We start from the raw sequence: 27261 nt of genomic DNA, 5'->3' as shown, positions 1-27261 counted from the left end.
TAGAGGGCTTTAAAGAGACAGAAGAGTAAGGGAATAGGAGAGGCAAGGGAGCAAGGGTTAGAAGAGAGGGAGTCAAAGAAGGGAAAGCATTGTGGGCATCAATACTCAGACTCTACAATGTGCTAATGCTTTTGATTTATCTCATTTAGCCCTAATAAAGCCTTTTATATCATCCCCATTTGCAGATAAGAAAACTGAGTTAATGCCTGATTCAATGGCACACTGAATCTTCATCTAGGATGCCTTATGCCTTCATGGTTGGTCCTTTCATTTTGTTTTGTTTTAATATTGCTGTTCTGATGAAATCAACTCCCATTATCAATGGATCATAAAATGAATTTAAGAAGAAAAACTTTAACCAGTATAGCCTAAAATAATATCCTATTTATACTGATATTAAATAGCAATGTCACTCTTTATCACTAAAATGTGTAAAAACCAACTTAGGAAAAGGCAGAAAGAATCAAATACTGTTATTTAAATTAGATTTCAAAGTTAGTGAATTGTCCTGCATTACTCAAAAAGTGGTTCAGAGTGTTCTGGTCAAGATGAAATCTTTATTCCATCAGTGACTAGAATAAGAAGTAAAAACACCCACCTTGATTACTATGTGTCCTTTCCTGGTTCCACTCCGATCTAGTTCACGGTGCTCATGCACCATAACAATTTCTCCCTCTTCTTCAACTTTATGGGTGTTTTTTTCCACATGATTTAAAATTCTCCAATAATCCTGCTGGGCTATGCAGACAAACTGTCCGAGAACAACATGGGGACAATGAATAAATCTATAGTACATAAATATATCACTGTGCACTAAGGCAGAGCACAGCGGGAGAAAATCAAGTGGCATCAGCTCTTCTTTATTAAATCACTTTAATCCTTAACAAAAATCAAGGCAAAATAAATAATTCACTCACTAAGAAACCAAGAAATCTTTGAACTTAAATTCTGCTCTAAAAGGAGAAGTAACAATATGCAAAGAAAACATGAAGCACAAATTAGAAACAACTCAGAAGTTCCTTTTTCTTTCCTTTATTAAAAAAAAAATGAGCTGGCTAGTATTAGACAGAAATTTAACAAACCAGCATTTATTTGGTATATCCTCTTTTAAAAGTTTACAATTTGTTAAATTCACAAATGTGAAATGATATAAAATCTAATTTCCTTTGTTAACTGTGAGCCTTTGAAACTTGTAATTTTTAAATGAAGCTATTTTAAGTGAACAAAGAAAAGAGTACATGAGCTTACCTGACAATCATCTACTTTAGTCCTAACAGCTCCATGCATGTACTGCTTATCCAGGGTGGGAGCAATGCCAAAACTATTTCCCATAAAGAGATTTTCAACTTTTCCATCTGAATGGCTGATTTCTACAGTGCCATTTAAAATAACATACCATGAATCAAGCTATAGAAAAAAAGACAGGTTTTAAGTCTTTTTTAAAAAGTTGTATGTTAACTTTGAAAAATATACAGAACTTCTATATATAATTTTAAAAAGGGAAGATTTGATATATTACTAAATACTGTCAGTAACACCTGATGCCTATTTTACTTTTTTCTTTTAGTCACCAAATGAATTTGGGGAGTTTCACTACTTAAATAATATTATGGTTAAGACTACAGGCTCTTGGAATCTGAGTCTAGTGACTAAATGAGTGATATTGGGCAAGTTATTTAGCCTCTCTATGTCTTAGTTTTTATACTGCTAAAATGGGCATAACAGTACTTACCATAGAACTTTTAAATATATTAAATGAATTTATACTTATTAAGTGCTTAGAATGGTGCCTGGCATATAGCAAGAACCCAAAAGGAAAAAAAAGGTAGCTAGTGATTAATTCAGAAAGACTACTAAAAGCCCAGATTTTAGGACATATCTAATAAACTAGTATTCAAAGATTTTCCTGTTAAGAAAACTGCCTTCATTTAATGGCATTTAATGCTGGAAGGAGATCTCAAGGTCTACTTTGTATCAATGAATTACCACTTATTCTCATTTAGTATCTCTTTTATCAGCCTAAACTCTAAACAATATTATTTAAGGGAAATCTGAATTACCAGTTCTGAAGGAGAAGCACTGGCAATAAGATATTTTTTCAAAGTGTACTTTTTAATATTTCATATTTAAAATATAAAATATACTCATGTGGACAATATAAATTGAGGACAGGAACTGTGCTTGATTTTTCCACTACAATATACTCCCTGTGTCTACATTAGTACCTGGCACAAAGTATGCACACAACAAATTTTTGCTGACAAAACTGTGGAAAAATAGGAGAATACAAAAATTTGTGAAAAAAAGTCCTTCAAAATTCCACTGTTTACAGTTGTTAAAATTTAGTTTATTTTTCTCCTATGCTCATTTTATATTGTTGAAATATTTAGACTACTATGCCTTTAAAAAAATTAATACTATATTCATGTGTTCATCAAACTTTATTTTTTAAAGCACAATCCTGTGTGCCAAATGTATTCTATAACATGGGGAGAAAGTATGTTAACAAACCTAGAAAAGAAACCCCTGCCCTCAAAGAATTTCCATCAAACTTTAAAATGACTTGAATACCTTCACAGTATTATATCCCGTGGATGTATAATAATTTAGTTAACCATTGCTTATAATTGGATTATACTGTGGTCATATCCAACTTTAAAAAATTTTTATTTAGAAAATTACATTTAAAGGGGTGACATTGATCAGAAGAGTACACAGGTTTCAGGCAAACATTTCTATAGCATTTGAACTATTATGTTGTGTACCCATCATCCAAAATCAAATCATTTTCTGTCACTGTATATTTGTCCCTCTCTACTCCCTTCCCCCCAACCCATCCCCCTGATAACCACTTCACTTTTATCTAGGTCCATAAGTCTCAGTTTTATATTAAAAAAATGTTGCGATGATCATTTTCTGGTGTAAGTTTTTGAGTTTTATATTGTCTCAAGGAAAGACATTTATAAGGAGAATAATAGGTTAGAAACTGTTAATACTTTTGAGTCCCAGGTTAAAAATTTTTAAATGACTTTCTAGAAATACTACTGGCAGTCTATAATATTCACTGACTGACACCTCAGCACTATTTTTTATCAATTTGATAAAAAATATAGGGCAGTACTTCCTAACAGCAATTATACCTTTCAATTTCTCTGCATTCTTCCTCCACCTATCCACAAATTGCCATCAAGCACTTCTGAATGCAGAACCGCTACATAAATGCCTCAACTGACAGGAGTCCACCAGGAGGCACAAATAGCAATGAATTTCCCTTATTCTTTTCTTTAAAAAAAAAAAAATAGGCCCTGGCTGGTTGGCTCAGTGGTAGAGCGTCAGCCTGGCGTGCAGAAGTCCTGGGTTTGATTCCCGGCCAGGGCACACAGGAGAAGCACCCATCTGCTTCTCCACCCCTCCCCCTCTCCTTCCTCTCTGTCTCTCTCTTCCCCTCCCGCAGCCGAGGCTCCATTGGAGCAAAGATGGCCCGGGCGCTGGGGATGGCTCCTTGGCCTCTGCCCCAGGCGCTAGAGTGGCTCTGGTCGCGGCAGAGCGACGCCCCGGAGGGGCAGAGCATCGCCCCTTGGTGGGCGTGCCGGGTGGATCCAGGTCGGGCGCATGCGGGAGTCTGTCCGACTGTCTCTCCCTGTTTCTAGCTTCAGAAAAATACAAAAAAAAAAGAAAAGAAAAAAAAAGAAAGAAAAAAAAAAGCCCCTGCTGGTTGGTTCGGCGGTAGGGCATTGGCCCGGCATGTGGAAGTCCTGGGTTCGATTCCTGGTCAGAGCACAAAGGAGAAGCAACTATCTGCTTCTCCCCCCTCCTTCCTTCTTTCTCTCTCTCTTTTCTGCTTGCAGCCATGGCTCAAATGGTTTGAGCAAAGTTTTCCCTGGGCACTGAGGACGCCTCTATGGCCTTGCCTCAGGCACTAAAATAGCTCCATCGCTGAGCAATGTAGTAGAAGCCTCAAATAGGCAGAGCTTCATCTGGTAGGGGGCTTGCCAGGTGGATCCTGGTAGGGGTGCATGTGGGAGTCTGTCTCTGCCTCTCCACTACTCACTTAATAATAATAATAATTTAAAAAAAAAATATATATATATAATATACAAAAGAGATAGGAGAGTTGGGTAAATACCTGATAAATATTTTAAACAATAATGACATAAATATACAAATAGAATAATTAAAAACTGTTTTACTAAAGTCTTACAACCTAATTTGAGAAGTAAAAACAAATGTGGTTCAATAACTATTATCTATTAAACATTTATTCTGTGCAAGGTTAACTGCTAGGAAATCAAAATTGAGACAAGTACATAAAGCAAAAATTAAAAGTAAAAACTTATCTCAAGAAATTATAATTACCTCAAACTCTGCATTCATTAAAAAAAACTGTATAAGTTTTAAGTCAGGATTTCCACAAGTTTATGTTTATAAAAATTACCTCCCACACTACATAATATATAACATTTATTGCTAACCTACCTCTTGTCCATCTTCAAGAATAATAGCTCCAGCCTGCTCCACCACTTCAAAAATCATCACTGAGCAGAGTTCTCTCCTTACACTCATGGTCATGTTTGCAAAAGCTGGGAGCTGATGCATGAACTCCAATAATTGTTCTATGAAAAAACAGAAATTGTAGTACAGAGACGGTCGAGGACTATATTTTTAAGATACAATAAAATCTAGACTTTAATGTCTAACATCCCAATCAATTTATAAATTTATGCTGCTAAAGTAGAGAAACCAAGGCACAAGATAACTGTTGGCTAAAAAACCAGTTATTTGGTTAACAAATGTTTTTAGACTCCCATGAAAATATAGACACACTAGAAGACAGCAGAACCCACAACCTTCAGGCAGAACCTGGAAACTGCAGATTTATATAGGCTGGAGAGTTTATCTAATTTTCTTAGCCCAAGATTCCACTCCATGGTGGTTAGTGATGTCCTTTGATGTAATAGATTTGTGAAAAAGCATTTTGTCTAGTTCTTATTGGGCTAAAATTTTTAAGAAAAATGTTATTAATAAATGTCAATAATTAAGTTAGAAATAACAAATGTGAATTCTACTTGAGTATTTGTCAAAGGAACAAGGTCCCTCTCTTTAATTTAACCAATAAATGTGTGTAAGTGCCTGCCTTTGGCCATTCCATGGTATAAATACATGAGGAATAAAGATAAAAAGAGAGAAACACAAATAAGCAGTCAGGTAAGGGCTGAAACAGAAATAACTATAAGGTGCTATCTACCCACAGATAATTGGGAGTTAGTAGTAGTTCAATTTTTAAAAGCTATGGGAAAATAACACAGTGTATATATAATTCTGTATCATCAAAAATGTACTTTGTTTTTGTCTAGATAATGTTTGCAACATGAGTTTAAACTGCAGGTTACTTAACTGTATGTCAAGGAATGTTCAAATGTATTGAATTTTACTCACATAGATTATGATTATTAGTACCAGCATCTTCTTATTGAACAACTGTAATATGACTATTTACAGGGAAATCTAGGATAAAATCTTGAGTCACAACAATATATGACCGTAATCTCTATCTTTTTTTTTTTTTTTTTTTTTTTTCCTGAAGCTGGAAACGGGGAGAGACAGTCAGACAGACTCCCGCATGCGCCCGACCGGGATCCACCCGGCACACCCACCAGGGGCGACGCTCTGCCCACCAGGGGGCGATGCTCTGCACCTCCGGGGCGTCGCTCTGCTGCTACCAGAGCCACTCTAGCGCCTGAGGCAGAGGCCAAGGAGCCATCCCCAGCGCCCGGGCCATCTTTGCTCCAATGGAGCCTTGGCTGTCGGAGGGGAAGAGAGAGACAGAGAGGAAGGAGGGGGGGTGGAGAGGCAAATGGGTGCTTCTCCTATGTGCCCTGGCTGGGAATCGAACCCGGGTCCCCCGCACGCCAGGCCGACGCTCTACCGCTGAGCAAACCGGCCAGGGCCCGTAATCTCTATCTTTAAGATAATACTAAAGATAGCATCTTCAGTATTATTCAACCCCCTAAAGCAGCGGTTCTCGGGCGGGGGTCGAACAACCAAAACACAGGGGTCACTTAAAGCCATTGGAAAATACATATTTATTATACAATACATTTTTAAATAAAATATGTATTTCCGATAGCTTTAGGCAACCCCTGTGTTTTGGTCATTTGACCCCCGCCGGGGTCGCGACCCACAGGTTGAGAACCACTGCCCTAAAGTATAGTAATTACTTGTTTAAGAAATTACATAAAGGAAAATAAAGTTTTAACCAAAAATTATATGCATGCATATTTTTTCAAGCTAGAGAAGTAAAAATATGGTTTTTGATAACAATCTTTTGTTGAAAAAAGCTAATTCATAGACACTGGACACTGATGTAGTGTTTTAAATGTCTTATGGACATGAAGAGGTTAATCACTTTAACATAATCAAAACTGGCAGCCAGGATGTGAGTGAGGGTGACCTGGCTGTGATGTCACCTTACTGATCACTTGGGTTAATTCAGTTATCTGGCTTGCTAGGCAGGAGTCCCCTTCCTCCCTCACAGATCCATGAGCAAAGCTGTGCACTCAGTCGAAGAGGACAACCTTCCCCGATAGAGGAAGACTGTTCTTTGGTCGGGGGTGTACAAGTAGCTGCAATCCCCTGCTAGACCCTCTAAACAAACTCTCCAATTGGGGCAGCCAGCCTCAAAGATGGCCCTAAATGAGCCCTCCCTCTAGAGCAGGGATCAGGAACTATTTTGGCTGAGAGAGCCATGAACGCCACATATTTTAAAATGTAATTCTGTGAGAGCCATACAACAACCCATGTACCTTATGCATTATCCAATAAAAATTTGGTGTTGTCCTGGAGGACAGCTGTGATTGGCTCCAGAAACCCACAACCATGAACATGAGCGGTAGGAAATGAATGGATTGTAATACATGAGAATGTTTTTTTTGTTTTGTTTTTTTTTTGTATTTTTCTGAAGCTGGAAACGGGGAGAGACAGTCAGACAGACTCCCACATGCGCCCAACAGGGATCCACCCGGCACGCCCACCAGGGGCGACGCTCTGCCCCTCTGGGGCGTCGCTCTGCCGCGACCAGAGCCACTCTAGTGCCTGGGGCAGAGGCCAAGGAGCCATTCCCAGTGCCTGGGCCATCTTTGCTCCAATGGAGCCTTGACTGCGAAAGGGGAAGAGAGAGACAGAGAGGAAGGAGGGGGTGGGGGGTGCCCTGGCCGGGAATCGAACCCGGGTCCCCCGCACACCAGGCCGACGCTCTACCACTGAGCCAACAGGCCAGGGCATGTTTCATATTTTTAACGTTATTACTTTTTTCATTAAAGATTTGTCTGTGAGCCAGATGCAGCCATCAAAAGAGCCACATTTGGCTCGCGAGCCATAGGTTCCCAACCCCTGCTCTAGAGAGTTACGTCCTCATGCATTCTCCTCTCATATTATATGAAGGCTGACAAACAGAACTTCGAAGAAGTAATGATAAGTCACTCTTGAAGCCAGATCTTGAAAAACACTGTGGCATCTGCCTTACTCTCCCTTGGACTACTTACTGTGGGAGATGCTGACTGCCATGTCGTGAGGACATTTAAGCAGCCCCTGGAGAGGCCTACATGGTAAGGACGTGAAGTCTTGTGCCAACAGCCCTGTAAGTAGTGACACTGGAAACAGGACCTCTAGCTCAGCTCAGCTAAGCCTCAGATGACTGCCAACATTCTGATTATAACCCCATGACTCTAAGTCAAAACCACTTGGTGAGGCTGCTCCTGAATTTCTGATCCAAAGAGTATGAAGATATAAATGTGTGTTGTTTTAAGTCACTAAGTTTTGACTAATCTGTTATACAGCGACAGGTAACTATATCTAACTTAAACCACAAAATTCTTATTATGAACAGGAGCATTTTTTTTTTACCAATGTCATCATCAGTTTTGTCTGCAGGTTCTTTTTCAAGGCATTCTCGAACAAGATCTCGTCCCTGCAGCGGATCTGTTCGATCAATCTCTTCATCTTCCTCTTCTTCATCTTCAGAATCAACAGGTCCTTCTGGAAGACGTGTTAAATCTACATCTCCTACCTCACTTTCTGTAGCCTACAGAAAGAAATCTTGATCATTTATCATTTCATCTTATAAAAATTATATGTCACAGTGTGAATAAAAACTATCCTCAATACCAAATAGTATAAAGAATTAGGCAATACTATATGTTGAATCAAAAACAAAATGATATTGCCTAAAATACAGTCTCATCATTCCACAGTGTGACAGCTAGGTGACAGATGTGACCTGGTAAATATAAAATGGTTAGGAGACTCTAACATCACTAAACGTTTTCCAACAAACATTTGTATTTTTTTGTGTGTGACAGAAAGACAGAAAGAGGGACAGATAGTGACAGATAGGAAGGGACAGAGAGAAGCATCAATTCTTCATCGCGGCACCTTAGTTGTTTACTGATTGCTTTCTCATATGTGCTTTGACCAGGGGGCCTACAACAGAGCAAGTGATCCCTTGCTCAAGCCAGCAACCTTGGGCTTCAAGCCAGCAACCATTGGGCTCAAGCTAGTGACCATGGTGTCATGTCTATGATCCCGCGCTCAAGCCGGTGAGCCTGCATTCAGGCCAGTGACCTTGGGGTTTTGAACCTGGGTTCTCTGCACCCCAGTCCAATACTCTATCTACTATGCCACCATCTGGTCAGGAAACACTTGTATTTCTTATTCTTAAAAGTACATTTCCTAAAATATGAAGTGCAGGAAAGACAAAGACAGTTTACCAACAACCATTTTAAGAGTACTCAGGCTACACTGGGTTTTGTAAATAAAATACCATTTTTTCACCAGAGGTTTAGTGTCTAGTAGGGCAAGTAGTCACTTAAATTAAGAAAATAAATATAAAGAGAGCAGTACTGAAATGTACTATAAAAGGCCTACCGTGAGGGACTGCACAAATACTCTTGACTTACCAATACCTTATTTGAATCTAATATTGTGTCAGGAAGAGCAGAGATTAATCAAACTGATCTTTAAACATATTTATAATCTCAACTCTGGAAACATTACTCTTAGATACTTATAGAGAAAAAAGCAGATTTTGGAATATGAATTAAATATTCATAGAAAATAATGAAGGTATCTTTCAGGAAAAATACTGTCCTGAAGTGCATTAGTTGGCAGTATTTCTAAATTTACATTCACTTGATAACTATTAATAAAAACAACATGAATACTGAAGCAATTACAGAAAATATGAGTTACCATAATCTTCAAATACTTAAATCTCATCTCCTGTATCGAACATTTACTGTTTTATCTGCCCAGAAGAGGATCTTTTTTCTTTTAGGGAATAGATCTCCTTCAACTTAACCCAGAGATAACAGTGGGGAACAGTGCCCTGTTATTGGCTATATAAGCTAAGATAGAAAGATCTCGTCTGGACTTTTATAATTGGAGCTGGAGGGCAGAGTGTCCTTTTCCCTCTGGTTCATGAACTGGAATAACGTGATGCCGAGTAGCTTACAGCCACATGCGAAAGCCTTTCTGTGGTAGGAGAAAATGGAATAGAGAAAGAGGCAGAGGAATTGGAAGTACACTGAACAAGAGGGGCAGACTTAGAAAGGCAGAGACAGACAGACAGACACAGAGCAACAAAACAGTAGAAATAGATAATGCAGGACAGAGATAAGAGGGTCTAACACAAAGAGCACTTGTGGCACAAAGCATCACAGGAGAGAGGGAGAAAGAGCAAGTAAAGCCACAGGGAGCCAAAGGACTAGAGAGAACAGTGGCAGACACACCTGTCAGTACCCAGGGTCCCTGAAGCCACAACTGCCTGTGCATTCTCCGTGGGTCACTAAATATCCCTTCCGGCTGTTGTTACTTCCACTTAAGAATGATACCTGCAGCTAAGAATCCTAACTTGTTTTCTAAGATCCTGTTTTATACTGCCTTTGGATTTTTACACAGCTTTAAGAAACAACTAGTTTAAACCAGATTAAATACACAACATGATCTATAAGATTAGACAAACTGTTAAGGATAATATAGGAACAACCCTACCTCATGACTAGAGTGTTCTCCTGAGTTAATTTCTGGCTGTGGAACTTTAAGGTTTTAGTGGCGCATATTTTGAATAATAAATATATCTTCAGAACCAGAAACTTGCTAACAGATTACAATCCCTTTTCAAGGACAGTTTTAATTTAAACATGTGTGCATGCTAAAACAGCTTTCCTAAAAACCTAATTCATTTACACATACTGATTTTAATCCAGGAAACTAGTATAAAAAAAACACTAAAGCAGTTTTTTCTACACAAGTTCATTAATTTTTCAGAATACAGAGCTCATTCCCAGAATAGCTTTTTCACTGGACCACTTAACAGACGATCTACCTACAAATCTGGGTTCTTAAACCACCCTGTCCTCATCTCAGTTTCAGGTTTTTATCTTGACCCAGAGACTATTTCAACCACGTCTCATACTCATCTTTTAGATTATAAGTCTGATAAAAAGATGGAGGTTCACACACAAAAAAGGCAAGATGCAATTCAGTTATGTGAACAGTAAGGGAGGCTTATCACCATCTGCGTGACAAGTGAAGATATCTAAGAAAACAGCTCTTCAGAGAGAATGTAAATCATAGATAGAGGTTGAAAGAAGGCTACTAAGTGTTTCAAGGAATTTTTAAGGCCATGTGGAAAGGAAAGAATTTAACCGATCCTTATAATTGTCTTTTATCTGTATTTTTTCAAAGTAGGATTCAAAGAAAAAAGATGAAAAAATTAAGATGTTAAGAGCATACAAGAGAAATATGACACCAAAATAAGAATTAGAATAAAAAAATAAACAGTGGCCAAACACATGCTAGGAAATTAAAAGAGGATTTGGTAACTTAAAAATAAGTAAATAGAGTGAGCTATGTAGAAAGAGCCCAAGGTCTAATTCCCTGATTAAACAAAGGCAAGCAGGTGTTTAAGCAGAGGTAGGGTAAGATGATCACCAGGACTGGATGCAGTTTCTGGGAAAAAAGTTTAATTCTCCAATAACTAGTTGAGAATTTTAAAACTGTATCCATAGCCTGACCAGTGGTGGTGCAATGGATAAAGTGTTGACCTGGAACATCGAGGTAGCTGGTTCGAAACCCTGGGCTTGCTTGATCAAGGCACGTGTGGGAGAGTTGATGCCTCCTGCTGCTCCCCTCTTTCTCTCCCTCCTCTGTAAATTGAATAAATAATAATAAAAAATTTAAAAAAGACAACAGTAGCCATAATGTCCGGCATACATTAAAAACTTACTAGACAGGTGATAAGCAGGAAAAAGTGATCCATGACCAGGAGAAAAATCTATCAGTATAAAGAGGCCCAGGAATGACAGAGATGAAACAAAGGAAGGAAAAAAGCCAAAGCAAAAAAAGCAAAAGAAGCAAAAAAAAAAAAAAAAAAAAAAAAAGCCAAAAAGAAAATTCAAGGATTTGTATGATAATATCCAAAGTTGTTACAAAAAAGGTGGCTTAAAGATACACGGTTTTCAGTAAGATAGGATACACAAAAGATCAGAGCCCTGCACTTTGAACTATGTACTTTAACCTGGCACTTGGAATATAGTAGACCACCAAGAACATTACACTAAATGAATTAAGTCCAAAAAAAAAAAGTATACTAAAAAGACCTACTAAGACAAATATTAAATCTGTGTTTTTTCTTTCCCACAGTATGAGTGTGTCTCTATGTATATGAGTAAGTATACAATTTGGTGAGACAGTCTGAGGTGCTTTTCTGATGAGCTGGCCTTCCCCAAATAAACCACCAGATGACTTCCTTTTCCTGTTTGTATCCAGATAAACATGAAGCTATAATAAAGGGAACTACAGTTTGGAATAAAAAGCTACAAAGTTACAAAAATCATGTTTTCAAATTTAGAGCAAATATTAAGCCAGAACCTTAGGTTTTAAGTGCTTCTATCTTCTGCATTCCTATTTTCAGTATTTCATGCAACCTTTACCATCGACCACTTGGTTCTTAACGTTTCTTTTTTGTCTTTCTCAGCAGGGAAAGAATCATGTGAAATTAATCCTTCACAATGGTGCTGTCCAGCCTGGCCCATTCCATCATCTCTATATCCAGTAGGCAGCCAAAGTCAAGTCTCCGCCACCCCAGGTAATCAAGCGTTAGTTAGTAAGTGAGCCTTGGAAACAATACTGGTTTCTACCTACAAATGTAATTCAACTAAAAAAAGTTTCTAAATTACTTTCTAAATGCCAAAACTGTGCTTAACTCAGCATGGGAGATACAAGTAAGAAAAAAACCTCGCCCACCACAAATTTACTATGATGATTAAAAGGCAAGTGTACACATAACTGTACTAACCAACAGAATGGAAAGAGGCATGATGCACAGAAAACTGCAGTAGTTCCAAGATACGTGACAATATAAAAATGTCACCTAGGTGGAGCTGCTGGCAGAGCAGCATTACCAAAACATTGAACAGGGACAGGCAAACATGGTCAGGAAGCAGCCATTATGCATTAGTCATGGACCAGAATTTACAACATGCAAGTGATGACTGGTGAAATATAAAACCGAATTTGCAGATTATGGTTGGAAGGGAAAGGCTTGGAACTTGAATATAAATCTGAAATGAAGAGTATGAATTAGGTAACAATGAAGCACTGAAGCTTTTTAAACAGAAAAGTCATAACTGTTTTTAGCCATTTATTTCAGGTGAAAGTTTAAAAGAGATATCAAAGATAACAGATTTTGACTAGGACACAGATGATATTCTTAACAGAAATACTAAAGACAAGTAGAAGAAAACATGTGGTAGGCAAAGCTAGATGAGGTGTCAACAGAACATCCTGTTGGAAATGTGGCATCAGAGCTCTGGAGAGACTGAGTAGTGCTCTGAATTGAGGTATCATACTGCGAGGCAGTAAATGACGTTTTGGGATTTTTAGGAACATGTTTATGTCCTAAACAGAAGCTAAAAAAATACAGGGGAGTGCTAAATGTGTGGATCAGGTTGTTCAAAAGTACAGTTGTGTTACTAAAAGACAAGGATACAGTCTGAGAAAAATGAGGTGATTCTGTCTTCATGTGGTCAGAGAACAGTTAGAGACCTACAGGGTAGCCTACTACACATGGGGTCTACATGGGGCTCCTAGGTTTCAAGTCTGTACAGCATGTTATGGTACTGAATATTGTAGCCAACTGTAAGATGATGCTATCTATATATTTGTGAATCTAAACAAATCTAAAAATAGAAAATGTACAGTAAAAATACAGTATAAAAGAAAGTATGTGTTCATGTGCACATATACGGGGTGGAGATATTGAGAGGAAGCACCATTTGAGGGAGAGCAGTCATAACAAGAAAGGGGAGAGAAAGGGTCAGCAGAAATGGAAAGAGATGCAGGAGCTAAAGCTTTAGAGGAGAAATAACAGAAGAGATGGGGAAGGAAAAAAAGACGGGGGGAGGGGGACTAAGGGAGGAATTCAACTGGGAGGAAAGATAAAAAGAAATGAAGGGAAGCGAAGTGAATTTGTGTGTGCGTTCAGTCGTGTACCCACATGCACAAGTGCTGGTGGGCTCCAGGGCTGCCCTCTTCCCAGCCCTCTCTCCTTGCTCCCTGCCAACTCTGGACAGGCAGAGGCAGGTGGAGAGCATGTTGAGCCTCCTCACTGATTTAAACTAACCAGAGCTAGCACTAAATTCAGCATCTTAGCTGGGTCTAGCATTTTCTTTTAACATCACAAAGTTTTTGCTTATAATCTATTAAAATCTTATGGGACCACATTGTATGTGTGGTCCATTGTTGCCCAAAATGTTATGGCCCATGACTGTAAGTTAATGAAGAAAAACAACTGCTTTTGTTCAAGAATCAACATTTTACAATGTCACAGCTCCTGGAAAAGACTGAAATAAATAGAAAAAAGAACCTAGAAGGAAGCACTCCTATTTCTTGTGTATTCTTTAAGAATACAGCCTGACCAGGCAGTGGCGCAGTGGATAGAGCATTGGACTGGGACATGGAGGACGCAGGTTTGAAACCCTGAGGTCGCCAGCTAGAGCGCAGGCTCATCTGGCTTGAGCAAGGCTCACCAGCTTGAGCCCAAGGTCACTTGGTCTGCTGTAGCCACCTGGTCAAGGCACATATGATAAAACAATCAATGAACAACTAAGGTGCCACAATGAAGAATTGATGCTTCTCATCTCTCTCCCTTCCTGTCTATCTGTCCCTCTCTCTGTCTCTGTCTGTCTGTCTGTCTCTCTCTCTCTCTCTCTCTCACACACACACACACACACACACACACACACACACACACACACACACAAATACATAAAATACCATACCCAAGAACATTCTAACATCTAAATAAATACTTCTAGCTAAATTTTTTTTTTTTTTGTATTTTTCTGAAGCTGGAAATGGGGAGAGACAGTCAGACTCCCGCATGCGCCCGACCGGGATCCACCCGGCACGCCCACCAGGGGGCGATGCTCTGCCCACCAGGGGCGATGCTCTGCCGCTCCAGGGCGTCGCTCTGTTGCGACCAGAGCCACTCTAGCGCCTGGGGCAGAGGCCAAGGAGCCATCCCCAGCGCCCGGGCCATCTTTTGCTCCAATGGAGCCTCGCTGCGGGAGGGGAAGAGAGAGACAGAGAGGAAAGAGAGGGGGAGGGGTGGAGAAGCAGATGGGCACTTCTCTGTGTGCCCTGGCCGGGAATCGAACCCGGGACTTATGCACGCCAGGCCGACGCTCTACCACTGAGCCAACCAGCCAGGGCTCTAGCTAAATTTTAAGCTAATCTTATTAATAACATATTCACGCTCAAAGTATTACTTGCATTTACCCCAGACTGTGACAACTGCTTTATTTTGAGGTTTCTTTGAGAACAAAAGGCTTTTCTTTTTAAACCAGAAGATATAAAAACTCTTAAGAAGGAAATACATAGGGGCACAGCCACACGTTTGGTCACATAAAATGATGTAAACAATTTTCCTGTTAAGAATTATTGCTAGGATGACTCTCTTCTCTCTTCACCCCAACTCTCCAAATTAAAAATAGTTGCATTACTTTTGCTTCTACTGTTATAAACCATGAACGAGTTAGATGTGCACTTTTAAAATCTTCCAAATACTGAAAAGTTCAAATAACAAGACAAAATACTTCAACTGTTGCTGGCCAACAACCTGTAGCTAACGGGTGTATTCACAGCTTTAATAGGTACTGCAAAGGAGGACTGAGGTTATGGGGAAGACTAAGAGTACAGTACTGATATGTAAACCTTCTCTCTTCTCCCCTTTAGTCCTGAGGATCTGACTGCATACATACAAACTGCTTGGTGTTATTTGCTTATCCATTTTTTAAAATTGTAGAGATATTTTGCATTTGAGGTAGGGCATGTATTTTTTTTTTAATTTTTCTTTACACCTGACATAGTATATTAGTTTCAGGTGTACAAGACAGTGATTAGACATTTACGTAACGTAAGAACTGAAGAAGTGATCACCCCAGTAAGTCTAGTACCCACCTGGTAACATACAATACATAGTTATTACAATAGTATTGACGAAATTCCTGGGGAATATATCAATTTATTATTTTTGCTCTTTGTCTTTTTACCCTCTAATTATTCCTTTACTCTTTTTCCACAATTATATATTACATATTGTATTTTTCTGAAGTGAGAAGCAGGGAGGCAGAGAGACAGACTCCTGCAAGTGCCCAACCAGGATCCGCCAGCATGCCCACCAGGGGTCAATGCTCTGCCCATCTGGGCCATTGCTCCATTGCAATTGGAGCCATTCTAGCACCTGAGGCAGAGGCCATGGAGCAATTCTCAGTGCCCGAGCCAACTTTGCCCCAATGGAGCCTTGGCTGTGGGAGGGGAAGGGAGAGCTAAGAGAGAGAGGTAAGGGGGAGGGGTGGAGAAGCAGATGGGCACTTCTGTGTGCCCTGGCTGGGAATCGAACTCAGGACTTCCACACACCAGGCTGACACTCTACTGCTGAGCCAACTGGCCAGGGCCTCAACTTTTATTTTTAACTGCACACCCTATTTATATCCTCTTTTAAAATCTATTAAATACAGAAAAAAATAATGTTCAATGAAAAAACATCGCAAAAGCTTAAAGAACATAATAAGATGTACCCACAAACCTATCACCATTAGAAAAACAGTTACCATTTGGTCCTCTTGAATTCAGATTGGCATCCCATAGATACGAACACCAAATATATATATAAGTATGCATGCACATATTTTTATTTAAAGATTTTATTTACTTTCCATTTTTATCTTTGTAGGTTTGCTTGTTTTCATCTCTATACTACATATTTCTATCCTTTGGCTATTGTCCTAAAGCTTACCTAAAGCCCAGTTTAAAATTTTTTACCTAATTGGCTACTCTTAAGACTGTTATCTTACATTTTTGCATATTTGACTTCAGTTTTATAATTTTCTTAAAATTTCTGAATTCCTATTTTGGTTCTAGAATTTCACTATTTTTGTTCCTTTCATATGTCTACTCTCCCTAAATTCATTAAAGCTAACTTCTATATTACTGGTGACTTTATAAGTTTCAATTTGTCATCATTTAATGTGGGAATATGCTGTGAAAACATGCAGAGTTAGGATAACAATCAAAGACAGAGAGGCGTCTTAGGACAAAAGCCCTACATGGACGAGAGTCCAGGGCATCTCTGACCTCATACTGGAAACAATGCATGCTGGAAAAGGCAAAACAGTAGGATAAGATTTAGCAACAAAAGGATGTTTGGATTCTTGTCCTTTACTTCACCCCCTGAAAACTTCTTCCTTCTGCTTCCTTGAGCTATTTTGTACTTGATAATAAATATGTGAGAGTAAGGTTGGGGACGGAACTTCAGTCCTTCAATCTGCTGACCAGGACTGTTGCCTCCCCTTGGCTTCTCCGTGCATTTTATCTGGTCTCCGAGTAGTTTTTGTCCCTGTTACAAGTGGTGCCCCATGTGAGGAAGGGGAACCAAATGACCGGTTTAACTATAAGATCTTACTTATTCGACCTCCCGGAAAATGCAAACTGGAAAGGAAGAAAACACATTGGTGGTAGCCAGGGACTGGGGGTCAGGATAAGTGACTGTCCACAAAAGGATATAATGTACTTTTTGAGGTGATGGAAATGTTCTATGTCTACACGTAGGCTATTGTAAGAGGATGAATTTTATTATATGTAAATTACATCTCAGTCAACACCAAATAACAAACATGATCAATGATATAGAATGCATAAATGATATGATTTGGTGCTGTGATGACAAAGGGAGGAAAGCCAATGGCAACTTCCAGGTTTCTGGGGCATGGAAATGCATCTTCTTCACTGTGTAATGGAGACACTCCTTTGTGATGTAGGACAACTGGCAAGGATACCGGTCCACACTTTATCCAATCTTAAAATGAAACTCTTAAAAGCTAGAGTAAGGTGTTGAGAGTGTTCCTGAGGAAGGAAAACATATGGAAGGCTGGAGCAGGCCAGTACTTACAAGGCCATGGTCCTGTAGCAAAAGACCTCCAACCACACCAGGGGGTATATCCCAGCCTTAGCCTCAGGTGGGCGAACCAGTTAGTAAACATCCTATAAATGCTAATATAAGTATAATGCTTTAGAATCTCCTCTAGGATCCTGCCAAACTTACAGAACCCCACTATGTGTTCAGCCCATTTTATAGTTCATAGTAAAGTACTGGCCTTTCCAAGTGACCCTGAATCTAAATCTGTGGGCCATTCTCTTATCCCTTTTCTCACAATCATCTAGGACTCTATTCCTTGCTCCAAAAAGGTGATCACATCTAGTTTAGAAATGGACATATAATGAGACTAGGTTATCTACAGTCTATCAACACCATATCTCTGTTGTCAAGTCTCTTCAAGTAAGGAGCAGACAGTCCCACTTATCCTGGACAAATCTATAGCCACATCCCTGAACTTCATTAATCCAGGATCAATCTTCCTTGGGGTTCTTCTCTAGGAAAAAAAAAGAGTCTAGAGGAGACATGACTCTACTTTGACTTTTAGGTGTGCAACAACTGTTATTTCTCCCATGAGATACTTCTGGTGAGGGGCAGAATGCATGGGACCCAACAGTTAAAACACACACACACACATAGTAAGTGGCCCCAGAGCCACTGCATTTAATTTACTTTTAAATTTTTTCCTGTTCTGTCTACTATAAAATGGTGATGAGGGAGAATTCCTCGCTCTATTATAAAATGCCAAAAATGAATATGTTGATGGCCATAGCAATGACTTTTGTGGAGAAAACCCATGCAGAAACCAAATACAGAGGCTTTTTCCAACCTGCATCTGCCTACAAACTTCTCTTAACAGAGGAATACTGATTTTCCTAAAACATCTGAATCTGGGTAACTCAGTCAAAGCACAGTCTAAAATGTTTCCCTCAGACAACAATGATTCTATTTAATTTGATCAGTACTATACAATAGCTACTAACCACATGTGGCTGTTGGGCACTTGAAATATGGCTAGTCTGTACTGAGATGTTGCTGTTAAATTTATAATAAGCTCGCTATTAAAGACAGTATAAAAAATAAAGTAACCGACTCATAATTTTAAAATACTGATTACATGTTGAAATTATAATATTTAAATATAGTCTACTAAATAAAATATATTATTAAAATGAATTTTACCTATTTCTTTTTATCTTTTTAATGTGGCTACTAGAAAATTTAATAGAGCCTTTACATTACAAAAGCAACTTTAATTTTCTTCATGACTTGACTTATAGGAGACATATAGTCATAACAAATATCAGCATTTTAAAAGTTTAAGTTCAGTTGTTTCAATAACTAGTTTTTACCATAGCAAGCACTACATGGGTTCACCTGAAGAAAATAAAAAGAATACTGTGTCCATACATTGTTGGACCATATTTAATCACCCTCAAAAGACAGGTCAACTTTTTACTAAGGACTGAATACTTGAAAGAGTAAATACAGCACGTTTTCCCAAAACCTTATGCCTGAATTTCAAACCCTACTTAAAAGTCATGTGACTGCCTAAGGCACAAGCACAGGATACCTGGAGAATAAAAAAAGCCATATATATACAACACATAAACCCCTACGGTATTACCTGGTAGATATCAGATAAACTGCTGCTTCCAGAGTCACTAGCGATGCTACAACCGGAATGACTAGAAGACACGTGAGTCACCTGTGGATGAGAGTTGTCTGTGATGTGCATCTTCGTAAGATCGGCTGGAAGCTGAAGAACAAAAATGCTTTAGATATTCTAAATATCAAAGTTCATCTTTGTAAGAGATCTTGACATAATTTAACTTCTGCAACAAATTTTTGTTTCATGTATATTCATTTCTAACCTAAATTCTCCATTCTTAGCAAAAAATCTTAGGAAATGATAACCTCTCACTATTAGGCAAGCCTACAGTGGAAGCCCACTGAACAGTTTTCATGAAAGATTACCTATTAGGAAAAGTGTTTCAGAGGAAAAATTTGATCCCCTCAAATATCACCTGTTTTCACTGTAAAGAGTAAGAATGTTGTTATACACATTTGTGTGCACACACACCAATACTCAATGTTTGCTAGTACCAGAAAACAGCAATATTTTGGATTAAAGTACAATAGGCCTATGATAATAGTGCAAATAAGGACGAAATAAGTCATAGAAGACAACCAGAAAATTATTATGTACTGGGAAATTATAAAGCAGACCTCTAAATAGTCCATGGCTAAATGAAGTCACACTTGGAAGTCAGAAAATATTTAAATAGAAAATTAAAATGCTTTATATCAAAACCTGTGGAATAGCTAATACCATACTCAGAGGTCATTTTATAGCTTTATTGTGTGTATTTAAAAAGGCAGAAGAAAAATCAATGAGCTAACTATAAGTGCTTACAATAACTATAACTGGTTACAATATTAAAAAAAATTCCTCCCACTTCATTTTTATTGTTTAGATACAAAGAAAAAAAATGCCATTTAGGAATGAATAGATGGAAAGGCAGAGATGAAAATAGTTTTAAAATGTCAGATGTTTGGTTGTGGTTGTCAGATGGAGACGTTCAATACACCCAGATTCCTAGAGATGAGACCAAGGAGTAGAAGGTCATCCATAAAAGTACCACCGTGAACCCAAAGCCAGAAGAACAAGTCTGCAAATTGGCTTGGAAATGACACTTATAAAATACTGTGCAGTCTTCATCTTCACTAGACCCTAAAAGGCAGGTATTACTATTCTCCCTACTTAACTGATGAGGAACTGAGGCACCAGGATTTGCAACTTGTCCCAGATCTACCACTCATGTAACTAGTGGAACTGAAATTTGAGCTCAGATCAATGTGGTTCCAATACTCCGCTAACTCATAAATGTGATTCCAGTACTCTACTAACTCCTTTTCCCAGGAACTGCTGGCAACATAATGATGAAAACAGATGGATGGGTCTTACCTTCAAGCAGCTTAGTGTAAAAGCGGCGAGTGGACACAGATTTACAAGCATCTATCATCTGCTTTCTACTTTAAGAAAACTCAGATCTTCACACAGGAATCCCCTTAACCTCTTTATCTAATGGAAATAATGATGGTGATCACATAGCAAATGTTTCGGTGCTCACTATATGTGCCAAATATGAAAATTTGGGGCTGGTGGCCCAAAATGAGTTTTGCTTTTCTGCAAAATTTAGCTGAAACATTTTATTTTCATGTGGAAAAAACACTCCTCTATTATTTCTATAAATAATTTGAAATTTTTCCAAAACTGAAACCAATATATATACATGCTAGTGAGAAAAATTGCCTATCGTTTTTAAAAGTGGCCAGACACTGGAGATGTTAAAATTTTGTAATTCTGAGATGACGTCAGAGTAATGGCGGAGTAGGAAGCGATAACGATAAATCTCCCCCAAAACTCAACAAGATCTTCAACCAGAAACAGAAAAACCTATACTTGGAACCTCCAGATGCTTCGCAATACACCCAAAGGTATGGTCGAGTGAAAAATTGGTGAAATATATAACCAAACCCCGAAGGAAATAGGGAGTAAGAAATGCTCCGCCTTCCTCACTAACCTAAACAGGGTGGCTTTCTCTGGTAACTGTGAATATAGAAACGGAGGAGGGCAAAGGGGGTGAATAGATCCAGGCCGCGGCACAAACGGCCGAACAGGCTGTGGCACGGAGATCCAAGCCGAGGAAAAACTGATCCTGTGGCAACCCGGGCAGTACAAGCTAACACTCGCGCCAAACCCAAACAAAGAAAGGCAAGCGGGGCAGCCATTTTACTCAATCTCCTGGTCGGTGCGCAGTTAGTGGGCGAGAGATTTCTTCCTAAGCCCCAGGAGTGGGTGCCCGTGTTACCCCACAGAGAGGCAGAATCAGAGGCCTTTCTGTGGGCCGAAAGCAGAATCTCTGGGCAGCCCCAGCGCCCTGGGAAAGCCGCGCACGGGAGGGAGCGAGAACTAATTCCAACGGTGGAAATTTTCCGTGCTGGTGGGGGTTTCACTCAGAGGGAAACGCGGCCGGCCTCATACCCTGGTCTGCGCGCAGATAGGGAGTGAGAGATTCCTCCGAGTGCCTCGGCAGTGCGCGCCCGTGTTATCGCACAAAGGGGCAGAGTCAGGGGCCTTTGTGTGCGCCAAAGCAGAATCTCGGACTGCCCCAGCGCCCTGCAAAAGCCGCACACGGGGACGGAGGGAGAGACAATTCCAACGCTGCAACTTTTCCATGTGGTTGGGGGTTTCACTCAGAGCGTGAGACAGCTGGCCGGATATCCTGGTCTGCGCGTGCAGACAGTGAGTGAGAATTTCCTCCAAGCGCCCCGGAAGTGGGCGCCCGCCTGTGTTACCGGACAGGGTGGCAGAGCCAGAGGTCTTTGAGTGGGCGGAAACCCTGCCTGATTATGCTAGCAGCTCTGACTGACTGAGCCTTACCCAGAGCCCTGTGCTGAGTGGAAATAGAGTGGGGAGTTGCCAGCTCTTTGAGCCTCTTACTATCCAGGCAGAGGCAGCAGCAACCCCATAGTTGGATTATCAGGCTACTAATTGAGGAAGGAAAGACTAGGAGAAAGGCTCCAGGAACACGGACTCTCTCACTGTCAGAGCCTATAAATGCTAATGAGCCTTGACTGCCAACGAGACTAAAGCACAATACATGACATTGCCATAGAGACTTATCAACTGCAAACCTCTACCTGAGCGAGCCAAAGGGGCAGAACCCGGGGTACAGAGTCACCGACCAGGAAGAGGGAGAGAAAAGAAAAAGCAAGAAGATAACTTCTCAAAATCAAGAATAATCTGCAGACTTTATAACCTATCCCATTTTATTATATTTGTTCGTTTGTTTCTCTTATCTTCATTCTTGATACTTTTTTTCCTCCTCCAATTTGACTGATTAACTCTCTGCCGGTCTTACTCTCTCCTCTCCTTGAACTACACTACCCATAAGTGTTACATCTCCCATTATCTTTTCTCTCCTCTTTTTTTCTATGAGGGTTGCACTCCAAAACCCTTAACTCTCTCTCTCTCTCTCTCCTTTCTTTTTTCTTCTTTTAGTGGTTTCCTCTTTTTTTCTCTCTCTCTTTCTTTTCTCCCTCTATATTAGTTTCTTCCTTTCTCCTTTACATCTCCTCTCATTCAAACCTCAATAACAAACAAATTATCTTATCTGGGACTCAAACTTATGTTTGTGGCATTTTGGGGGGTTTTTACTTCACCTTTTTAACTCACTAGCAGTGCTCCCATCCCTGGCTCTCCATTTTATCTAGTTCTTGTTCCACTAAATACAATAGTAATTTTTTAATTTGTCCCCCCATTTTTCTGTTTTCCTCTTATTCCTCTCATCATAACTCTTAGAAAACCAACACATAAAAGCAAATCATTTTATTCTTGACCCAAATTTTTTCCTTATTTGCTTTTTGTGGGTCCATACCACCTTTTTTTTTTTTTTTTTTTTTGCCCCTTTATTACTTTTCCCCAATTCAGGCCCTCCATCACAGGCATTGTTTGTTATAATTCACAGTTCACCACAAGATTTTCTCAAGAAAGAGGGGAGAGGAGAAGAGAGGAAAAAAGGAGGGGGGAATAATTTCCTTTTTTTAAAATTTTTATTTTATTTTTCTTTATTTCATTATTAATTTTTTTTAAAAAAAAAACAACTCTTCGATTTTTAATTTTTTTTATTATTTTTTTAAACTTTTTATTCTTTATTAAATCTCATTAATACTATCAACAAAACCACCCTCAGATGCCATTAAGGAAGAGAAAATCAAATATCATGGATACAAAAGAAAGAGAGGTAACACAGCTAGATGAGGAAAAATCTATGGAGAAAAAATTTAATATATTGGAAACCTTGGAGCTAAATGACAGAGAATTCAAGATAGAAATCCTAAAAATCCTCCGAGATATACAAGAAAACAAAGAAAGGCAATTTAGGGAGCTCAGAAAACAACTCAATGAACACAAAGAATATATGTCCAAGGAAATTGAAACTATAAAAACAAATCAAACAGAGATGAAAAACTCAATTCATGAGCTGAAAAACGAAGTAACAAGCTTAGCTAATAGAACAGGTCAGATAGAAGAGAGGATTAGTGAAATAGAAGACAAGCAACTTGAGACACAACAGAGAGAAGAAGAAAGAGACTCAAAAATTAAAAAAAATGAGATAGCCCTACAAGAATTATCTGACTCCACCAAAAATAATAACATAAGAATAATAGGTATATCAGAGGGAGAAGAGAGAGAAAATGGAATGGAGAACATACTCAAACAAATAATAGATGAGAACTTCCCAAGCCTGTGGAAAGAACTAAAGCCTCAAGTTCAAGAAGCAAATAGAACTCCGAGTTTTCTTAACCCCAACAAACCTACTCCAAGGCATATCATAATGAAATTGACACAAACCAACAGCAAAGAAAAAATTCTCAAGGCAGCCAGGGAAAAGAAGAGTACAACATATAAAGGAAGGCCCATTAGATTATCATCAGATTTCTCAGCAGAAACTCTACAAGCTAGAAGAGAGTGGACCCCAATATTTAAAGTCCTGAAAGAGAGGAACTTTCAGCCACGAATACTATACCCATCAAAGCTATCCTTCAAATATGAAGGAGAAATAAAAACATTCACAGATACAGAAAAGATGAGGGAATTTATCATCAGAAAACCCCCACTCCAGGAATTACTAAAGGGGGTTCTCCAATCAGATACAAAGAACAAAAAAAAACAGAGCCACAAGTAAAAGCTCCAAGAAGAACACAATAAAACCAAATTTAAACTGTGACAACAACAAAAAGAAAGGGGGGGGGGGAGAAGATGGAGATTAACAGTAGCAAAGGACGATGGAGTGCAAAAGTACTCACAAAATAGTTCGCTACCATGAATAGGGTGGGGACCCTTTTCATTACTCAAAATTAACCACCATTGAAAAAACCACCACAGAAGCACATGAGATAAAAGGGATAGCAACAGAGGAAAGATGTATGGAATACAACCAAATAAAAACAAAAGATAGAAAAACGAAAGAGAAGGATCAAACAAGACACAAAACTAACAGAAAGCAATCTATAAAATGGTAAAAGGGAACTCACAAGTGTCAATAATTACACTAAATGTAAACGGATTGAACTCACCAATAAAAAGGCACAGAGTAGCAGAATGGATTAAAAAAGAAAATCCAACTGTATGCTGCCTAGAGGAAACTCATCTAAGTAACAAGGATAAAAACAAATTCAAAGTGAAAGGCTGGAAAACAATACTCCAAGCAAATAACATCCAAAAAAAAGCAGGTGTAGCAATACTCATATCGGATAATGCTGACTACAAGACAGGAAAAGTACTCAGAGACAAAAATGGCCATTTCATAATGGCTAAGGGGACACTGAATCAAGAAGACATAACAATTCTTAATATATATGGACCAAACCAAGGAGCACCAAAATATATAAGACAGCTACTTATTGATCTTAAAACAAAAACTGACAAAAATACAATCATACGATTTCCTGGAGTGACGTCAGGGAAATGGCGCCGTGAGCAGCGCGTCCAACAGATCTCCCCACAATCACAACAAATTTATCAACTAGAAACAGAAAAATTTATCCTCGGAGCATTCCAGAGTTCCACACAAACTGAAAGCAAAAGGACTGTTATCACTTGAATCTGAGAGACGAGGGTGTGGAGGAAGCTAACTACCAAAGAAACGTTCATTCAAGCCGCGGAGGGAGTGCGCCTGTGTGCTATCAACAAGACCACTCTCAGATGCCAATAAGAAAGGGGAAATCGAATATTATGGATACAAAAGAAAGAGAGGTAACACAAATAGATGTGGAAAAATCTATGGAGAAAAGACTTAACATATTGGAAGCCTTGGAGCTAAATGACAGAGAATTTAAAATAGAAATCTTAATAATACTCAGAGATATACAAGAAAACACAGAAAGGCAATTTAGGGAGATCAGAAAACAACTCAATGAACACAAAGAATATATTACCAAGGAAATTGAAACTATAAAAACAAATCAAACAGAAATGAAAAACTCAATTCACGAGCTGAAAAATGAGGTAACAAGCTTAGCTAACAGAACAGCCCAGATAGAAGATAGGATTAGTGAAATAGAAGACAAACAACTTGAGGCACAACAGAGAGAAGAAGAAAGAGACTCAAAAATAATAAAAAACGAGAAAGCCCTACAGGAATTGTCTGACTCCATCAGAAAGAATAACATAAGAATAATAGGTATATCAGAGGGAGAAGAGAAAGAAAACGGAATGGAGAATATACTCAAACAAATAATAGACGAGAACTTCCCAAGCCTGTGGAAAGAACTAAAACCTCAAATTCAAGAAGCAAACAGAACACCAAGTTTTCTTAACCCCAACAAACCCACTCCAAGGCACATCATAATAAAGATGACACAAACCAATGACAAAGAAAAAATTCTCAAGGCAGCCAGGGAAAAGAAGAGTACAACATATAAAGGAAGGCCTATTAGATTATCATCAGATTTCTCAGCAGAAACTCTACAAGCTAGAAGAGAATGGACCCCAATATTTAAAGCCCTGAAAGAGAGGAACTTTCAGCCAAGAATACTATATCCATCAAAGCTATCCTTCAAGTACAAAGGAGATATAAAAACATTCACAAATACAGAAAAGATGAGAGAATTTATCAGCAGAAAGCCCCCACTCCAGGAAATACTAAAGGGGGTTTTCCAACCAGATTCAAAGAACAAAAGAAAACACCACCACAAGTAACAGCTCCACCAAGAACACAATAAAACCAAACTTAAACTGTGACAACAAAGGAAAAAAAGGGGGGGAGGATGGAAATTAACAGTAGCAAAGGACGATGAAGTGCAGAAATACTCATAAGATAGGGTACTACAATGAATATGGTAGGTACCCTTTTCATTACTTAATGGAAACCACCCTTGAAAAAACCACCACAAAAACACTTGACTTAAAAAAGGTAGCAACAGAGGAAAGAAGTATGGAACACAAACAAACAAAAACAAATGATAGAAAAACAAAAGAGAAGAATCAAACAAGATACAAAACTAACAGAAAGCAATTTATAAAATGGCAGTAGGGAACCCACAAGTGTCAATAATTACACTAAATGTAAATGGATTAAACTTACCAATAAAAAGACATAGAGTAGCAGAATGGATTTAAAAAGAAAATCCAACTATATGCAGCCTACAAGAAACACATCTAAGCAACAAGGATAAAAACAAATTCAAAGTGAAAGGCTGGAAAACAATACTCCAAGCAAACAACACCCAAAAAAAAGCAGGTGTAGCAATACTCATATCTAATAATGCTGACTACAAGACAGAAAAAGTACTCAGAGACAAAAATGGTCATTTCATAATGATTAAGGGGAAGTTGAATCAAGAAGACATAACAATCCTTAATATATATGCACCAAACCAAGGAGCACCAAAATATATAAGACAGCTACTTATTGACCTTAAAACAAAAACTAACAAAAATACAATCATACTTGGAGACCTCAGTACACCACTGACAGCTCTAGATCGGTCATCCAAACAGAGAATCAATAAAGATATAGTGGCCTTAAACGAAATACTAGAACACCTGGATATGATAGACATCTACAAGACACTTCATCCCAAAGCGACAGAGTATACATTTTTCTCTAGTGTACATGGAACATTCTCAAGAATTGAACATATGTTGGGCCACAAAGACAATATCAGTAAATTTAGAAAAATTGAAATTGTACCAA

At 38.8% G+C, this 27261-nt stretch overlaps 1 protein-coding gene across 8 annotated transcripts in view; it reads right to left on the bottom strand.

The window, feature by feature from the left end:
• Window positions 1-27261, bottom strand: part of RAPGEF6 (Rap guanine nucleotide exchange factor 6) — a 228159-nt gene that overhangs the window by 98672 nt on the left and 102226 nt on the right. For all 8 annotated transcript variants that reach the window (XM_066343384.1, XM_066343389.1, XM_066343387.1 and 5 more), the window contains 5 exons: window positions 19122-19253; window positions 7903-8080; window positions 4477-4613; window positions 1249-1407; window positions 599-751 (listed from right to left, as the gene is read on the bottom strand). In XM_066343384.1, the coding sequence (XP_066199481.1) occupies window positions 599-751; window positions 1249-1407; window positions 4477-4613; window positions 7903-8080; window positions 19122-19253 (759 nt within the window). The remainder of the gene's footprint in view (window positions 1-598; window positions 752-1248; window positions 1408-4476; window positions 4614-7902; window positions 8081-19121; window positions 19254-27261) is intronic.

Source organism: Saccopteryx leptura, chromosome 6, assembly GCF_036850995.1.
Source record: "Saccopteryx leptura isolate mSacLep1 chromosome 6, mSacLep1_pri_phased_curated, whole genome shotgun sequence".
NCBI lineage: Eukaryota > Metazoa > Chordata > Mammalia > Chiroptera > Emballonuridae > Saccopteryx > Saccopteryx leptura.
This window is presented reverse-complemented; position numbering and strand designations above follow the sequence as displayed.